Source organism: Pan troglodytes, chromosome 20, assembly GCF_028858775.2.
Source record: "Pan troglodytes isolate AG18354 chromosome 20, NHGRI_mPanTro3-v2.0_pri, whole genome shotgun sequence".
Taxonomy (NCBI): domain Eukaryota; kingdom Metazoa; phylum Chordata; class Mammalia; order Primates; family Hominidae; genus Pan; species Pan troglodytes.
The window spans coordinates 5,567,638-5,582,936 of NC_072418.2; the positions used below are offsets into that span (position 1 = coordinate 5,567,638).

The window sequence follows — 15,299 nt, forward strand, 5'->3', positions numbered from 1 at the left end:
ATAATAAAATAAATAAATAAGTATGTTAATAAAATTTTACACTATTTGGGTGTGGTGGGGTGCACCTGTAATCCCAGCTACTCAGGTGGCTGAGGCAGGAGAATCACTTGAACCTGGTAGGTGGAGGTTGCAGTGAGCCAAGATCACACCATTGCACTTCAGCCTGGGCGACAGAGAGAGACTCCATCTCGAAAAAAATAAAAATAAAAATGAAAATAAAATTTTAAATGGGTGTAACTCTGTGGAGGGAAAAAGAAGGCTGAGAAAGGAGATAATGGTGACTGAGCGGTTTTAGATAAGGTAGATGGGGAAAGTGATGGGGAATTAAGGAATGAGCCACACATCATCTGGGGAGAGGGCATCCCAGACCAAGGGTACAGCCCGTGCAAAGGCCCTGAGGCAGGACCGCACCTGACAAGTGAGAGGAACAGCGAGGAGGCCTGTGTAGCTGCAGCAGTGAGGAGGGGGAGAGAGGGAGCAGGGGAAGGTGGGGACAAGGCAGAACAGGACACGCAGAGCCTTGTGGGCCTCAAGGAGGACTTGGGCTTTAATTATGGGACATCTTTGGGAAGTGTTTTTTTTTTTTTTTTTTGAGACAAGATTTCATTCTGTCGCCTAGACCAGAGGCAGTGGTGCGATCCTGGTTCACTGCAGCTTTAATATCCTGGGGATCAACCGATGCTCCCACCGCAGCCTCCGAGTAGCTGGGACCAACGGTGCACACCAACCACTCCTGGCTGATTTTTTTTTTTTTTCTCAAACAGAGTTTCACTCTTGTTGCCCAGGCTGGAGTGCAATGGCGCAATCTCAGCTCACTGCAATCTCCGCCTCCCGGGTTCAAGCGATTTTCCTGCCTCAGCCTCCTGAGTAGCTGGGATTACAGGCATGCACAACCATGCCTGGCTAATTTTTGTGTTTTTAGTAGAGACAGGGTTTTCTCCATGTTGATCAGGCTGGTCTTGAACTCCTGATCGCATGTGATCCACCTGCCTCAGCCTCCCAAAGTGCTGGGATTACAGGTGTGAGCCATCGTGCCCGGCCTGTTTTCTTATTTTTTACAGCAATGGCGTCTCACTATGTTGCCCAGGCTGGTCTCCAACTCCTGGGCTCAAGTGGTCCTCCTGACTCTGCTTCTCAAAGTGCTGGGATTACAGGTGTGAGCCACCACGGCCAGCATGTATTATTATTATTATTATTATTATTATTATTGATGAGTTTCATACGTAAAGGATCACGGGCACTTTAGAGCTGGGAGATACTTCAGTATTTCTCCTATCCTGTCATTATCAGTGCGAGCCAGTCTCCCTCCTTGTTGATGACATTATTGATGAGTTACATACTTAAAGGGCCAAGGACACTTTCTATGTGTAAGCACCCTATAGAACTGGAAGATACTTTTACCATTTCTCCTGTGCTGTCGTGATTAGTGGGAGCACTTTGTCTTGCTCTTGATTAATTATTATTAGTGTTGTTATTATTAGTTTTTTTTTTTTTTTTTTTTTTTTTAACCAAGACGGAGTTTCGCTCTTGTTGCCCAGGCTGGAGTACAATGGCACAATCTTGGCTCACTGCAACCTCCGCCTCCTGGGTTCAAGTGATTATCCTGCCTCAGCCTCCCGAGTAGCTGGGATTACAGGCACCCCCCCGCCACCGAGCCCAGCTAATTTTTGTATTCTTTAGTAGAGACGGGGTTTCACCGTGTTAGCCAGGCTGGTCTCGAACTCCTGACCTCAAGTGATCCACCCACCTCGGCCTCCCAAAGTGCTGAGATGACAGGCGTGAGCCACCGCGCCCAGCCATATTATTAGTGTTATTAATATTATTGATGAGTTACCTACTTTAAGGATCACGGGCGCTTTCAACGACAAGCCCCCTACATTACCCCAGCAACTTTTGACATTCTTCCGGCCGATGCCCTCCGCTGGAGCCGGCGGGGCCCCCTGGGAAGCCGGCTAAGGCCCGTCCCGCCCGCAGCTCCGCCCTCGCCCACCCGTAGGCGGGGCCCGGGGCCTTCCGGCCTCAGTTTCCCCCCGCGGCCCGGGGATGCGGGGAGGCGCCGGCTGCCCCGCGCGGCGCGGCCGCCAGGGGCCGCTGCGGAGCCGCCTTTGTGGTCCCGATGCCGGGGCGGGCGCGGGCGGGAGGAGGGCGCGGGGGCCCGGGAGGGAGGCGGGAGGCGCGGCCGCCGCTCCAGCTGCGAGTCCGCCCGCCGCCCGCCGCCGCCGCCGGCTCGGTCCCGCGCCCGCCATGGCCCGCCTGACGGAGAGCGAGGCGCGCCGGCAGCAGCAGCAGCTCCTGCAGCCGCGGCCCTCGCCCGTGGGCAGCAGCGGGCCCGAGCCCCCCGGGGGGCAGCCCGACGGCATGAAGGACCTGGACGCCATCAAACTCTTCGTGGGCCAGATCCCGCGGCACCTGGACGAGAAGGACCTCAAGCCGCTCTTCGAGCAGTTCGGCCGCATCTACGAGCTCACGGTGCTCAAAGACCCCTACACGGGGATGCACAAAGGTGGGCGCCCGGCCCCCTCCCCCCCTCTCCCCCTCCCTCCGCCTCCCACCCCACCTTCCGGCATCTTCTCTCCCCCATCACCATCCCTCCTCTGCTCACCTCCCTCCTCTGCCTGCCTCTGCCGGAGCATCGGTTCTTACCCCCTCCCTCCCACCCACCCCTCCTCCCCTCTCTGGGGGTGCAGCTGACAGATCCGAGCGGGCCCCCTCCCCTCCTCCGCCCCCTCTCCCTCCCTCCCCACCTTCCGGCATCTCCTCTCTCTCTCCCTCTCTCTCTCCCTCTCTCTCTCCTTTTCTCTTCTCTCCCATCTCCCTCGACCTCTCATCCTTCCCCCCACAGCACCCTCTCTCTCCCTCCCTCCCTCCCTCACCCTTCCATCCCCCAGACCCCCACCCCTTCCTCCCTCCCTCACCCCACTCTTTCCTGCCCGTTTGCCAGGGGAGCCTCGGGAACGCCGGCACCCCTCCCTGCCCCTGCCCCCCCACCCCCATTCATTCAGCCTCCCCAGGCCCCGTCGGGGAAGTTTGCACCTGCGGACTCCATTGCTTTGGTTATTTTCACAAAGCCAGGCCGGCGGGGCAGGTCCGGCCGCGGGGGACACGGATGCCCAGGACCCCAGGCTAATCGGTAACTACAAAGGAAGACGGGTTGGGGGCGCCCGGCTCGGGGGAACGCGCCCGCCTCGCCTGCCTCGGGTGGCGGAGAGGCTCCCGTCGCTGCCCACCCCCTGGCCCCACCACCTCCGCGTGGATCAGCATTCTCTCCTCCATTTCTCTGCCCTCCCCCTCCCCCGCCTCCACCTTGGGCTCAAGTTGAAACTGGCCGAGCCTCTTAGCAATGTGTTGGGGTCTCAGGCCCAAGACAATGAGCTTGGACGTGTCCATCTGGGCAGAGCCCAAATTCTGGGGTGGACAGGGAGGAGGAGGGAGGCGTGGGCGGCCTCAGGCCTGTCTGCCTCCCTCCCACCGGATTCTCCCTCCGATGGCATCCCGGGTGGGGGTGTCCAGCAATGTATCCCCAGCCCTTGGTTCCCATCATGGGCCCAGCGTCTGAATTGGGGTGGCTTTGACAGCCTTCCGGTCAGGTGTTGGGGACTGGGGGTGCCACTTCAAAGGCTTTGTGCTGGACACCCCCGGCCCTCCCCCTCCCATCCTCCAGGAAGACCCTGGAGAGGCCTTGGGGAAGGACCGGGGCCCATGACCTATTTTAGACCCACTTTTTCCCCAGTGCTGCGTGCCCGGTAAGCATGAATGCATGTTTATTGAATGAATGAATTGAATGAATGAATGAATGAATGAATGAAGGGGTTCAAGAAGGCCCTAGGGAGGGTCTGGTGAGATGGGGCCCAGGCCTGTCACTTCAGCTAGACCCTCCAGCTGGTTATCTTGAGGGAGGAAAGAAACCCCTCCCCATTCCCCATCTCTTTTCAGAACCAACCATCACACACACACACACACACACACACACACACACACACACACAAAATTGGGCTTGAAAAATCTAACTCCTCCGTGTGGCCTAGGAGGGCAGAGGGGCTCCCATGCGGCCCCCGTAAGTCAATATCTGCAGTCCAGAGGTGATAGGTGGGCTTTTCCCACACGCCCCCACCCCTGGGTACACCCAGAGCACCCATTTCTAGAAAGATTCCTGTGGGAATGGGGGAGTCCACGTGGCCCCCCCAAACGGTTGCATTGAAAGGCCGCTGGTTGAGCTCTAGGTCGGAGAGACAGGTGGGGGTTCAGGGACTGGAGCATCCTGGTGACTCTTCATCTTTTTTTTTTTTCCTTCTTATTTTTAAATCTCTGGGAAACCTGGGCACGGGAGAAGTGAGGGGTGAAGGAGGGGCTGGGGCTGGGTTTTCACCTGGCCCTGAGCCTCAGTTTCCCTGCTGTCAACAGAGCAGGACCATGATGCATCCCCAGTTCTTTTTTTACAGGTTGGAGAATGTTGGGGTCCCTGGGGTACCTCGGGGGTATTTCCCATTTGCGGGCTTTCCTTGGAGGGTGAGAATTGAGAAGCCGTGTGCACGACAGCCGGCAATCACCCTCCACTTTTTAGGGGTCCCAGGTCCGTCTGTGTGTGAGATACAGGGGCTTCACCTCGTGTTGAAAATGGGTCCAGTACCCTCGGGGAAGTGAATCCCCACCTGCGTGGGGCCTGGCTGGACTTCACCTGGTCTTTTCCTGCAGGTGCTTGGCACGAAGGGGTGGGGGGGTGTCTTCAGAATCAGCATCTGTGATCCAGGTTTGCATTTGGGGCTCAGCTGTGTGACTTCTGGCTAGTGACTGCCCCTCTCTGGGCCCTCTCTGGGCCTTGGCTGAAGGGAGGTGGAATGGTGAATGGGAAGTCAGGATTTTTGGGGAGAGGAGTGAGTTCAGACACCTGCCACCAACATGACCTTATTAGGGCTGTTTCTGGGAGCCCTGGTGTGGTATAGTGTGCCTGTTAGAGTGGCAGGGCCTTGGGGGTATGGACCCCAGGCCTGGAGAGAAATCCCTTTCCCTGGATGCCCGGCGGGGCCCATGAGACTGGGCACAGGAGATCTGTAAGGAGTAGAGTGGGGTGGGATGAGAACACTCTGGAGGTGCACCCGGCTCCTGGTACAAGCCCAGAGGGGGTCAGCTGGTACCACCTCTAGCCCTTCCTTGGTGTCCAGGCTGCAGGGATTTGTTTGATTTCCCCATGGAAGGCATCGCCATGGAGGTGGGCTCCGAGTGACAGCGCATTTCTGGGAAACTGAGGGCTGGAGAGACATACCCTGGGTCCCACATTTACCAGAGCTAGGCCCCCATTACCCCCCCTGCCTTCCTCCCAGGCCAGGAGAAGCAGCTGTGCCTGTATCTGTGTGACATAGGGGTGACAGGTTCCCCAAAGCCAAGAGTGAGGCCCCCAGAGATGGTGCTGGGGACGGAGGGGCCCGTGACACCTGACAGCCACAGCTGGCCTGGCCGAAGGTGGCGTGGGGGCAGCCAGATTCCTAGAGGCCGTGCTGAGACTCAGAGAAAGGCAGGAGGCCTCATCCAGGAGCGGGGCAGGGGTAGGGGGAGAGGGATGCGTCGAGGTGGTCTTCCGAAAGAGGGCAGGCCCTGGGGCGCTGGGTTTGTTTTTAAGAGAGAGAGAGAGAGAGAGAGAGATGAGGACACAGAGAGAGAGAGAGAGACACGCAGGGAAAGAGAGACAGAGACAGAGAGACACAGACAGGGAGGGGGCTGCAGAGAGATGCAGGCCCACAGGAAGACCACAAGCCTGCTCCTGCCAGAACTCCCCATCCAGAGAGCGGGGACCTCCCCCAGGAAGGACCCCCACCCCAGGCCAGGGGACCTACCCCAGGAAGGACCCCCACCCCAGGCCAGGGGCTCAGGCCAAGAACTGGAGGCTGGGATTGGGGCTCCCGCTGGCCCCCCTGCAGTTCCTGCCCCGGGGACCCTCCCTCCAAGGCAGGCACCTCTGGAGCTGTGGCTGCCCCTGTCTACGGATGGTGGCTGCCTGGGTGCCCACCCTGCCAGGGGAAGGTGCCCACGGTGGTACTGGTCCGCCGCTGCCACTGGGCCCCCCATTTATGGTAATCGCATATACATTTGCATGTTAATGACAATATTTGTCTTAAAGCGGAGGTTGCGCTGGGGGACGGTGCAGGTGGGGGGGGGGGGCCGGCGGGGGCCCGGGTGGGGGCCCGCGGTTTCCATGGGAGCACCAGCTGCCGGCTCGACTCGGGAGGGGAGGAGGAGGAGGCTGTAGCAGGCTGAGCTCTGAGGCGTGAGATTCCGCGTGTGACGCACCAGCCCCAGGGAGAAGGCGGGCTGGGCGGCCTGGCGGGGGTACCGCGGGAGCAGTTGGCACTCCTGGTGGTGGCGGGGACAGCAGCAGGGGGCTGGGGGCGGCTGGCAGGGTTGGCCGGCGTGTGTGTATGTGTGTGTGTGTGTGTGTGCACGCGGGCGCGCGCCTGGGAAGGACTCCTGCCGGGGTGCTGTGTGGCTTCAAGCTGGGCGCGCCCCTCTCTGTGCCTCGTTTTCCCCTGCTGCATATTTTCTCATTTATTTAACAGACTTTCATAAGGCCCCGGAGCCTCACACCTGTGACTGTGACATCGTTTCTGCACCTCCCTCCCCCGGCCCCCCGCTTCAGGCAAAGAGCATTTATTGAACGCCTACTGTTTTCCAGCATTTATGCAGAGCTGGGCATTTGGTGTGAACAGAATTCCTTGTAGGATTCATGATGGAGTGGGCTAGATGTTAATCCGTCTACCTGTATGACCAACATTTATTGAGAGCTTGCTGTCTACCAGGTCCTGTTCTAGACCCTGGGCTACTGGGTTGGGCAAAACAGATAAAATCTGCCATCCCCATCCCCCATCCAGACCTCCCCTCCCACCAGATTCCAGTTTAGGGGACGGAGACAGCTGAGGAACTGGGCTTACAAGGCACCGAGCTCAGGAATATGATGGCAAAACACACACCAGCAGTGACAGCCCAGAGGGGGTCCCTGCCCCCGCAGGAGTGGAGGCCAGGAGGGCTGCCTGGAGGAGGCAGTTAGTGTAGGAGAGTCGTTGAGAGCTTGGAGATGAGATGAGTCTGGTTTCCCTGCGTCTTGTGGCCTTGGGCAGATGTCTTCATCCCTCCAGGCTGCAGTGGGTCTTCCCATTTCAGAGGAAATGAGGGAGGTGAGAGCAGAAGTGGCAGGGAGAGCAGAGAACAGAAGAGGCTGTTGGCATGGGGCCGGGCACAGAGTATGTGCTTGGTCAGTGGGAGCGGGCTTGTTCCATGACTACGCTGAGGCCCGAAGCGTGAGGAGGATGCACTGACGGGGAAAGGTGTTCCTGACAATATGGGAGGGCCCAGAGGGGCGCTAACTCCAGGGAAGCTCAGGTGCAGGGAGGATGGAGTTTTTGCCCTGGTAGGAAAGGAGCAGAGGGGCTTGGGAGCTCAGGGTCCCATTCTTCTATGGGGCTCACCTGTTGAGGCTCTTCCGAGGGGTCTTAGCTTGGGGCTGGACCCGGGAGGTTATCTCTGAAGTGGGCTTGTGTCTCTCTCTTTCACCCCTCAAATTGGCAAGTGAGGCCTTGGCCATTGGAAACACCTGGTAGGACCACACTCATTCATTCATTCATTCATCCATTCATTTATTCATTCACACAACACTTCTTGAAAACCCTCTGTGGCCTTACCTTGTACTGAGCAAGAGGGGTCTGAGGCCAGAGCTAGACATTGGCACCTATAGTCCAGTGGTCTGGCTTGGGTCAGAGGGAGGGATGCAGGGTTGAGGGAACTGGATAATGAAGCAGGAGCTCTGCCTGGAGGAGGGGCATTAGAAATGGGGCTTTGAAGGATCGACAGGAGCTTTCCAGGTGGAGAAAGCATTTTATTTATGCATTCACAGAAACACTTACTGTGTTCCAGGCCCTATGATGGGCATGAAACACAGCAATGAACAAGCTAGGTACATGTCTTGACTTCCTGGATATAGGGAGAGGGAACTGGATCTATGAAGGCCTGGAGGCATGAAGAATTTGCACAGCTAGGGTAGAGGATGGATTAGGTGAGGCGTGGGAGATGAGGCTGGAGAGTCAGCATGGGCTGGACCAGGAAAGCCTCTGATGCTGGACTAAGCTTGGACTCTTTCCTGAGGGCACTGGGGAGCCATGGAAGAGTTTAGAGCAGGGAGGAACTCAGGCAGACCTGCATGGGAAGCGGGCTTCACATCCTGTTAACTCCCATTGCCACCACCAGCCTCTTCCCAGCCTCCCAGCCTTGCTCAAAATATGCTCATTTCCTTCACACCTGGATGGACAAAATAGAAGCTTCCAGTTGGGGTGAGGCCCACAGTGTGGGAAGAGAGAAATACAAAGAAGCAGATGTGTGTTCCGATTACATTGGCTCTTAGAGAACCAAGTTCCCCTCCTCCATGTGAACCACAGGAGGAGATCGGAGCCCAGAGAGGGGCAACACCCAGCCGAAGTCATACAGCAGTACAGCGGGCTTCACGCCTCCCAGCCTGAGCTTTGACCCGCTCTGGAAGGAAAAAAAGAAACATGATTTTGGAAACATAGACCAGGGTCAGAGCCATCCAGGGAGGCTGGCTGTCCTTGAACTTAAGATGATCAGGGCCAAAGGGAAGGGCTGTTAGGTTTGGAAGACACTGGCCTAGCAGGAGTCCAGTTGGTCTGGGGTCATACTCAACATCAGTGATATGTAAGCTCTAGGAGGGCAGAAACTGTGTCTTGTTTGCCATTTGGAAGTGAGCTTGTGGATGAACAAGGGCATGAGGAAATGAGAGGATCTGGGGATTGGAGAATGGATGGGCTGGCTAACAGATGGATGGAGAGATGGATATGTGAATCAATGGATACAGACATGGATGGATGGATGAATGGGTGACAATGACTCTAGATATGAGTGGATTTGATGGATAGAAAAGTGGGTAGATCAGTGGAAGGTTTGAATGGATTGATGGATGGGTGGATGGATGGATGGATGGATGGATGAATGGATTTATGGATGGATGGGTGGATGAGTAGTGGATGGATGGATTTGTAGATGGGTGGGTGGATGGATGGATTTGTAGATGGGTGGGTGGATGGATGGATGGATGGATGGGTAGGTGGATAGATGGATGGATGGTAGATGGGTGGATGGATGGATGGATGGATTGGTGGGTGAATGGATGAGCAGGTGGGTGGATGGATGGATGGATGGGCGGATGAATAGATTGGTGGATGATGGGGGAGCGATGGATGGGCATATGGATGGGTGGGTGGGTGGGTTGGTGGGTCAATGAGTGCATGGATGGATAGATGGGTAGGTGGGTGGATAGATGAGTGGATGGATGGATGGATGGGTAGGTGGGTGGATAGATGAGTGGATGGATGGATGGATGGGTGGATGGATGGATGCATGAATGAATGAGTGGATGAGTGAATGAATAGATGGATGGATGATGGGTAGATGGAGAAATTAATGGTTGGATGGATGGATGAAAAGATGGATGGGTAATTGGTGGATGGAATACTAGATAGATGGGTGGGTGCATGGATGAATGGATGGATGGATGATGGATAGAAGATGGGATAGACTGAAGGATGGAAGGATGCTTCCTCAACCTTTACTACCTTCCTCCTCACCTGGTGAATACGAATGTTCATAACCTTTGCTCTCAGACAGGCTTGGTTCCAATCCTGGCTCCATTTTTTAATTTCTGTGTAATCCTGAAAAAGTCACCTCATCTTTTCTGAACCTTAGCTACTTTGTAAAAGAGAAGTAATACAGATAGCTAGTTCACAGAGCAGTTGTCAAAATTGGAACTAATTTATATGATGTGGCCAGGCGTGGTAGCTCGCACCTGTAATCCCATTGCTTTGGGAGGTTGAGGTGGGAAGATCCCTTGAGCCCAGGAGTTCAAGACCAGCCTGAGCAACACAGCTGTACAAAAAATAAAAACCATATCCAGGTGTGGTGGTGTGCACCTGTAGTCCCAGCCACTCAGGAGGCTGAGGAGGGAGGATTGCTTGATCACAGGAGTTAGAGATTACAGTGAACTATGATCGCGCCACTGCATTCCAGCCTGTGTGACAGAGTGAGGCCCTTTACAGAGTGAGTCTGTAAAGAAAAAAAAAAATGTGGTGTGATTCATGTAATTAACCTGAATAATGACTTGCCTATTGTAGGTGTTCTCCATAAATGGTCAGGCAGTCAAAATAGTCAACAGGCTGGCTGCGGTGCATCACGCCTGTAATCCCAGCACTTTGGGAGGCTGAGGTGGGAGGATTGCTTGAGCCCAGGAGTTCCAGACCAGCCTGGGCAACATAGCAAGACCCCTTCTCTACAAAAAATAAATTTAGGCTGGGCGTGGTGGCTTACGCCTATAATCCCAGCACTTTGGGAGGCCGAGGTGGGTGGATCACCTCGGGAGGTCGGGAGTTCGAGACCAGCCTGACCAACATGGAGAAACCCCATCTCTGCTAAAAATACAAAATTAGCTGGGTGTGGTGGTGCATGCCTGTAATCCCAGCTACTCGGGAGGCTGAGGCAAGAGAATCGCTTGAACCCGGGAGGCAGAGGTTGTGGTGAGCTGAGATCATGCCATTGCACTCCAGCCTGGGCAACAAGAGTGAAACTCCGTCTCAAAAAAAATAAAAATAAATAAATAAGTAAATAGATAAATAAACAAATAATTTTTTTAAAAAGCTGCACGTGGTGGCATGTGCCTATAGCCCTAGCTGCTTGGGAGGCTGAGGTGCAAGGATGGCTTGAGCCTGGGGAGGTGGTGGCTACAGTGAGCCAGGATTATGCCACTGCACTCCAATCTGGAAAACAGATCTAAACCCTGTCTCAAAATTAAAAAGGCAACAACTTTATTAAGTCTGTATTGTGTGCCAGCCATTAAGCGAGGCTTGAGGACATAAAGCAATTCAGGGGGTAGGAGAGACTGACAATAAACTAGGAAACAAATAAAGTTGAGATAGGTGTGAGTTGCTGTGAACAAACTAAAGATGTGTGTTGGGAGATGACAGCTTTCCTTGGGGGCCAGAGATGGCCTTTCTAGGAGGTAACGTTTGAGACGAGACCTGAATGACAGATGGGAAGGCTGTTATTCTACAACCAAGGGAAAGGCGTTCCAGGAAGAGTGCAGAGGCCCTGAGGCAGGACCACCACATCTGGTGTGTTGGAGGAACAGCAAGGAGGCCCTTGTGGCTGGAGCAGAGTGAGGAGGGGGAGAGAGGGAGGAGAAGAGGGCAGAGAGGGAGTGGCGCAGGTTGTTGAGCGGGTTCTGTGTGTCTTGGAAGGACTTTGGTTTTTACCCCAAGAGAGGTGGAGCCATGGAGACCTGTGGCAGGGGAGGGATAGAGTCTCTTAGGGGAATCTGGACAATGTGGATTCTGGGTCCTCCATTTTTTAGATGGGGAAACTAAGGCACAGAAGGCCCTAGAATGTGTCAAGAAGCTTCTGCCACTAGGCGTATGCCTGGCTCTTCTGAGGAGCTCCTGAAGACGGCGGCGCCTGGAGGTAGCTGGAAGACAGAGTGGAGCAGGCCCCCCAGTGCCCTCCCGTTCTCCCAGCAGCCTTTGAGGGTGGGGTCTTTATATCCAAGAGGATTTGCATTCTTGTCCCTGACCCTCCACTAGGGGGAAGGACCAGAGGGCGTGCCTCCAGCAGAGCTAGGAGCCACCAGAAGAACTTTGTACACATAGGGAAATGGAGGCCCAGGTAGAGGAGGGGAGGTCAATTCACCAGCTCTTGGCAAGGGAGGTGAGGAAGAGGAAGGGATCTAGTGATGTGGTTCGTTCTCTCTCTCTCTCCCCCTCCCTCCCTCCCTCCCTCTTTCAAGAGATTGGCGTCTCACTATGTTGCTAAGGCTGGTCTCAAACTCCTGGGCTCAAGCAATCTTCCCGCCTTGGCCTCCCAAAGCATTGAGATCGTAGGTGTGAGCCACCGCGCCCAGCCATGATGTGGTTCTCAATTGGAGTTATTCTAGGACACTTGGCAATGTCTGGAGACATTTGTGGTTGTCATGATTTGGGGGTGCTTCTGGCTGCGAGTGGTGTCGAGTGGGTGGAGGCCAGGAATGCTGCTCAATACCCCACAGCGCCCAGGGTGACAGATGATCCGGCCCCAAGCATCCACGGTGCAGAAGCTGAGAAACCCTGGTCCAGGGTACACCAGTGACCTGGCTTGGGCAGTTGGCGCACAGTGCAGTGTCCTGGGGATGAGGCCTGAAGGTACCTAGGAGAAAACCTGGGAATGCCCTTGACTTCCCTCTCTCACAACAACAACCGCACCTCCTGTCCCTCCATCAGCAGATTCTGATGGCTCTGCCTTCAAAACCTCTCCAGAATCTGCCCACTTCTCTCTCCTCTGCCTTCACTTGGTCCAGCCCCCTCATCCCTCACCTGGACCAGTGCAGTCCCTGTACCCTTGTCCCTGGCTCCCACCTTCGCGCCCCACAGTCTGTCCTCCCCACAGCAGCCACCAGAGAGCGCCTGTGAGCACCTGAGTCAGGACCCGTCCTTCCTCTGCCTGCAGCCCTCCGTGGCTCCCACCTCCCTTAGAGTCAAAGCTGAAGTCCTCCCGAGGCCCACAGGGTCCTGCGTGACCTACCCCATCCCCTTCATACCATCCCCTGCCCCCTCTCTCCTCCTCGCTCCCTCTGTTCCAGCCACACTGGCCTCCTTGCTGTTTCTGCAACAGGCAAGGCGTGGTCCTACTCCAGGACCTTTGCATGGGCTGTGCCCTCTGCATAAATGTTCTTCCCCCGGATACTCACATAGCTCCTTCCTTTCTCTTCTGTAAGCTTCACCTTTTTTTTGTGAAACCCCTGTGATGGCAGGATTTGTAATCTAGTCACTCCCAGAACTCCAAGTTCCTTTTTCCTCCTTTCCTTTTTTTTTTTCCTGTGCAAATGAAGACCTCTAACATACTATATATATCACTTTTAATTTTATTTGCTTTTTCTCCTTCCTAATAGACTGTAAGCCTCATTAGCACAGAGATTTTCACCTTCGTGTGTACTGCTGTGTCACCAGTGCCTAAAAGAGTGCTTTGAACATCACGCGAGGATGGTTGGGTGGGTGGGTGGGTGGATGGATGGATTGATTGGTGGATGGATGAATGTGTGGACAGATGGATGGGTGGATGGATGAATGGGTGGATGGATGGAAGGGTTTGTGGATGAATGGGTGGATGGATGGATGGGTGTGTGGTTGGATGGATGGATGGATGGATGGATGGATGGATGGATGGATGGATAGAAGGGTGGGTAGGAGGATGAGTGGATGGATGTGTGGATGGATAGATGGGTGGATGGGTGGATGAATGATGGGTGGATGGGTGAGTGGGTGGATATATGGGTGGGTGGATTGGTGAATGAATTGTGGGTGGATAGGTGGATGGGTGGATGGTGGGTGGTGGGTGAATGGGTGTATATTTGGGCGACTGAGTAGGTGGATGGATGGATGGGTGGATGAATAGGTGGGTGGGTGGATGGATGAATGAATGGATGGATGGATGAATAGGTGGGTGGGTGGATGGGTGGATGAGTGGATGGGTGGATGGATGTGTGGATGGGTGGGTGGATGGATGAATGAATGGATGGATGGATGAATAGGTGGGTGGGTGGATGAGTGGATGAGTGGATGGGTGGATGGATGGATGGATGGATGGATGAATGGATGGATGGATGGATGGATGGATGTGTGGATGGGTGGATGGATGGATGAATGAATGGATGGATGGATGAATAGGTGGGTGGGTGGACGGGTGGATGAGTGGATGGGTGGATGGATGTGTGGATGGGTGGGTGGATGGATGAGTGAATGGATGGGTGGATGAATAGGTGGGTGGGTGGACGGGTGGATGAGTGGATGGGTGGATGGATGTGTGGATGGGTGGGTGGATGGATGAATGAATGGATGGGTGGATGAATAGGTGGGTGGGTGGATGGGTGGATGAGTGGATGGGTGGATGGATGTGTGGATGGGTGGGTGGATGGATGAGTGAATGGATGGGTGGATGAATAGGTGGGTGGGTGGATGGGTGGATGAGTGGATGGGTGGATGGATGGATGGATGGATGGATGAATGGATGGATGGATGGATGGATGTGTGGATGGGTGGATGGATGGATGAATGAATGGATGGATGGATGAATAGGTGGGTGGGTGGACGGGTGGATGAGTGGATGGGTGGATGGATGTGTGGATGGGTGGGTGGATGGACGAATGAATGGTTGGATGGATGAATAGGTGGGTGGGTGGATGAGTGGATGGGTGGATGGATGTGTGGATGGGTGGGTGGATGGATGAGTGAATGGATGGATGGATGAATAGGTGGGTGGATGGGTGGATGAGTGGATGGGTGGATGAATAGGTAGGTGGGTGGGTGGATGAGTGGATGGGTGGATGGATGTGTGGATGGGTGGGTGGATGGACGAGTGAATGGATGGATGGATGAATAGGTGGGAGGATGGTTGATTGGATGATGGACAAGTGGATGGGTGGACAGTTGGGTGGGTGTATGGATGGGGAAATTTCTGGTGTAGTGATGGGGACTGAAGCCGTAGGAGTCAAGATGCCTGGGCGAGAGATCTGGGGTCCAGAATGAGCCTCAAGGAACCCCCATATGTCAGGCTGTGCAGAGGAGCAGGCAGCATGGAGGCTGAGGGGCCACAGCCAGCAGGGCTGGACCTCATTTGGAGGCAGCATGGCTGACATAGGGTCCAGGAGGAGGACACCAGGGCCTCAGAACAGGAATCAAGGCATTTATGTGTGCATTGAGGGACAGTAAAAAGGGGGCAGAGAGCCCGTCTGTCTCGGTTTTCCTAGTGAAGTTGGGGAGAACTTTGGGCTGGGAAGGTGGAGGAGGAAGTGGAGAGGATGAGCAGCAAAGCTGAGTAGGTGGAGAAGGGAGGGTCCTGCGTCCTTTTCAGTGCATGTGTGGCCTCGTGGTTCCCATTTGGTGGATGAGACTGTGAAGGCTCAGAGAGGTTAAGTGGCTGGCCCAAGAGCACACAGCAGAAAGGTACTGAGCTGGCTTTGATCCTTATCTCCAATCACTAGATTACAGAACTGAGTTAAAGACTAAGAACTTGGGGACCCCTGCCATGCAGGGGGTTCGGGTTCAAAGGGGTTGAGATGGGAGGGGGGATCCTGGCTGGGGAGAGAAGAGGATGAACAGCAATGTATTCCCTCTGTTTCCCCACCACCATCGGTGCATCGTAGGTGCTCAGGAATATTGAATGACTCTGAGCTAGGCATGGCAGGGAGGGGAAGGACAAAAATGAATCTAGGCCAGGCGTGATGGCTCACG

General features: G+C 55.0%; 1 protein-coding gene across 5 annotated transcripts in view; it reads left to right on the top strand.

The window, feature by feature from the left end:
- Positions 1–2,167: 2,167 nt before the first annotated feature.
- The window catches only part of CELF5 (CUGBP Elav-like family member 5), a 71,887-nt gene continuing 58,755 nt past the window's right edge, over positions 2,168–15,299 (top strand). For 2 of the 5 annotated variants that reach the window (XM_016937034.2, XM_016937035.3), the window contains exon 1: positions 2,209–2,503. In XM_016937034.2, the coding sequence (XP_016792523.1) occupies positions 2,245–2,503 (259 nt within the window). In that variant the 5' untranslated portion in view covers positions 2,209–2,244. Of the gene's footprint in view, positions 2,504–15,299 lie in introns of all 5 variants that reach the window. The other 3 variants (XM_016937032.4, XM_016937033.4, XR_001711971.4) reach the window with 3 other exon arrangements.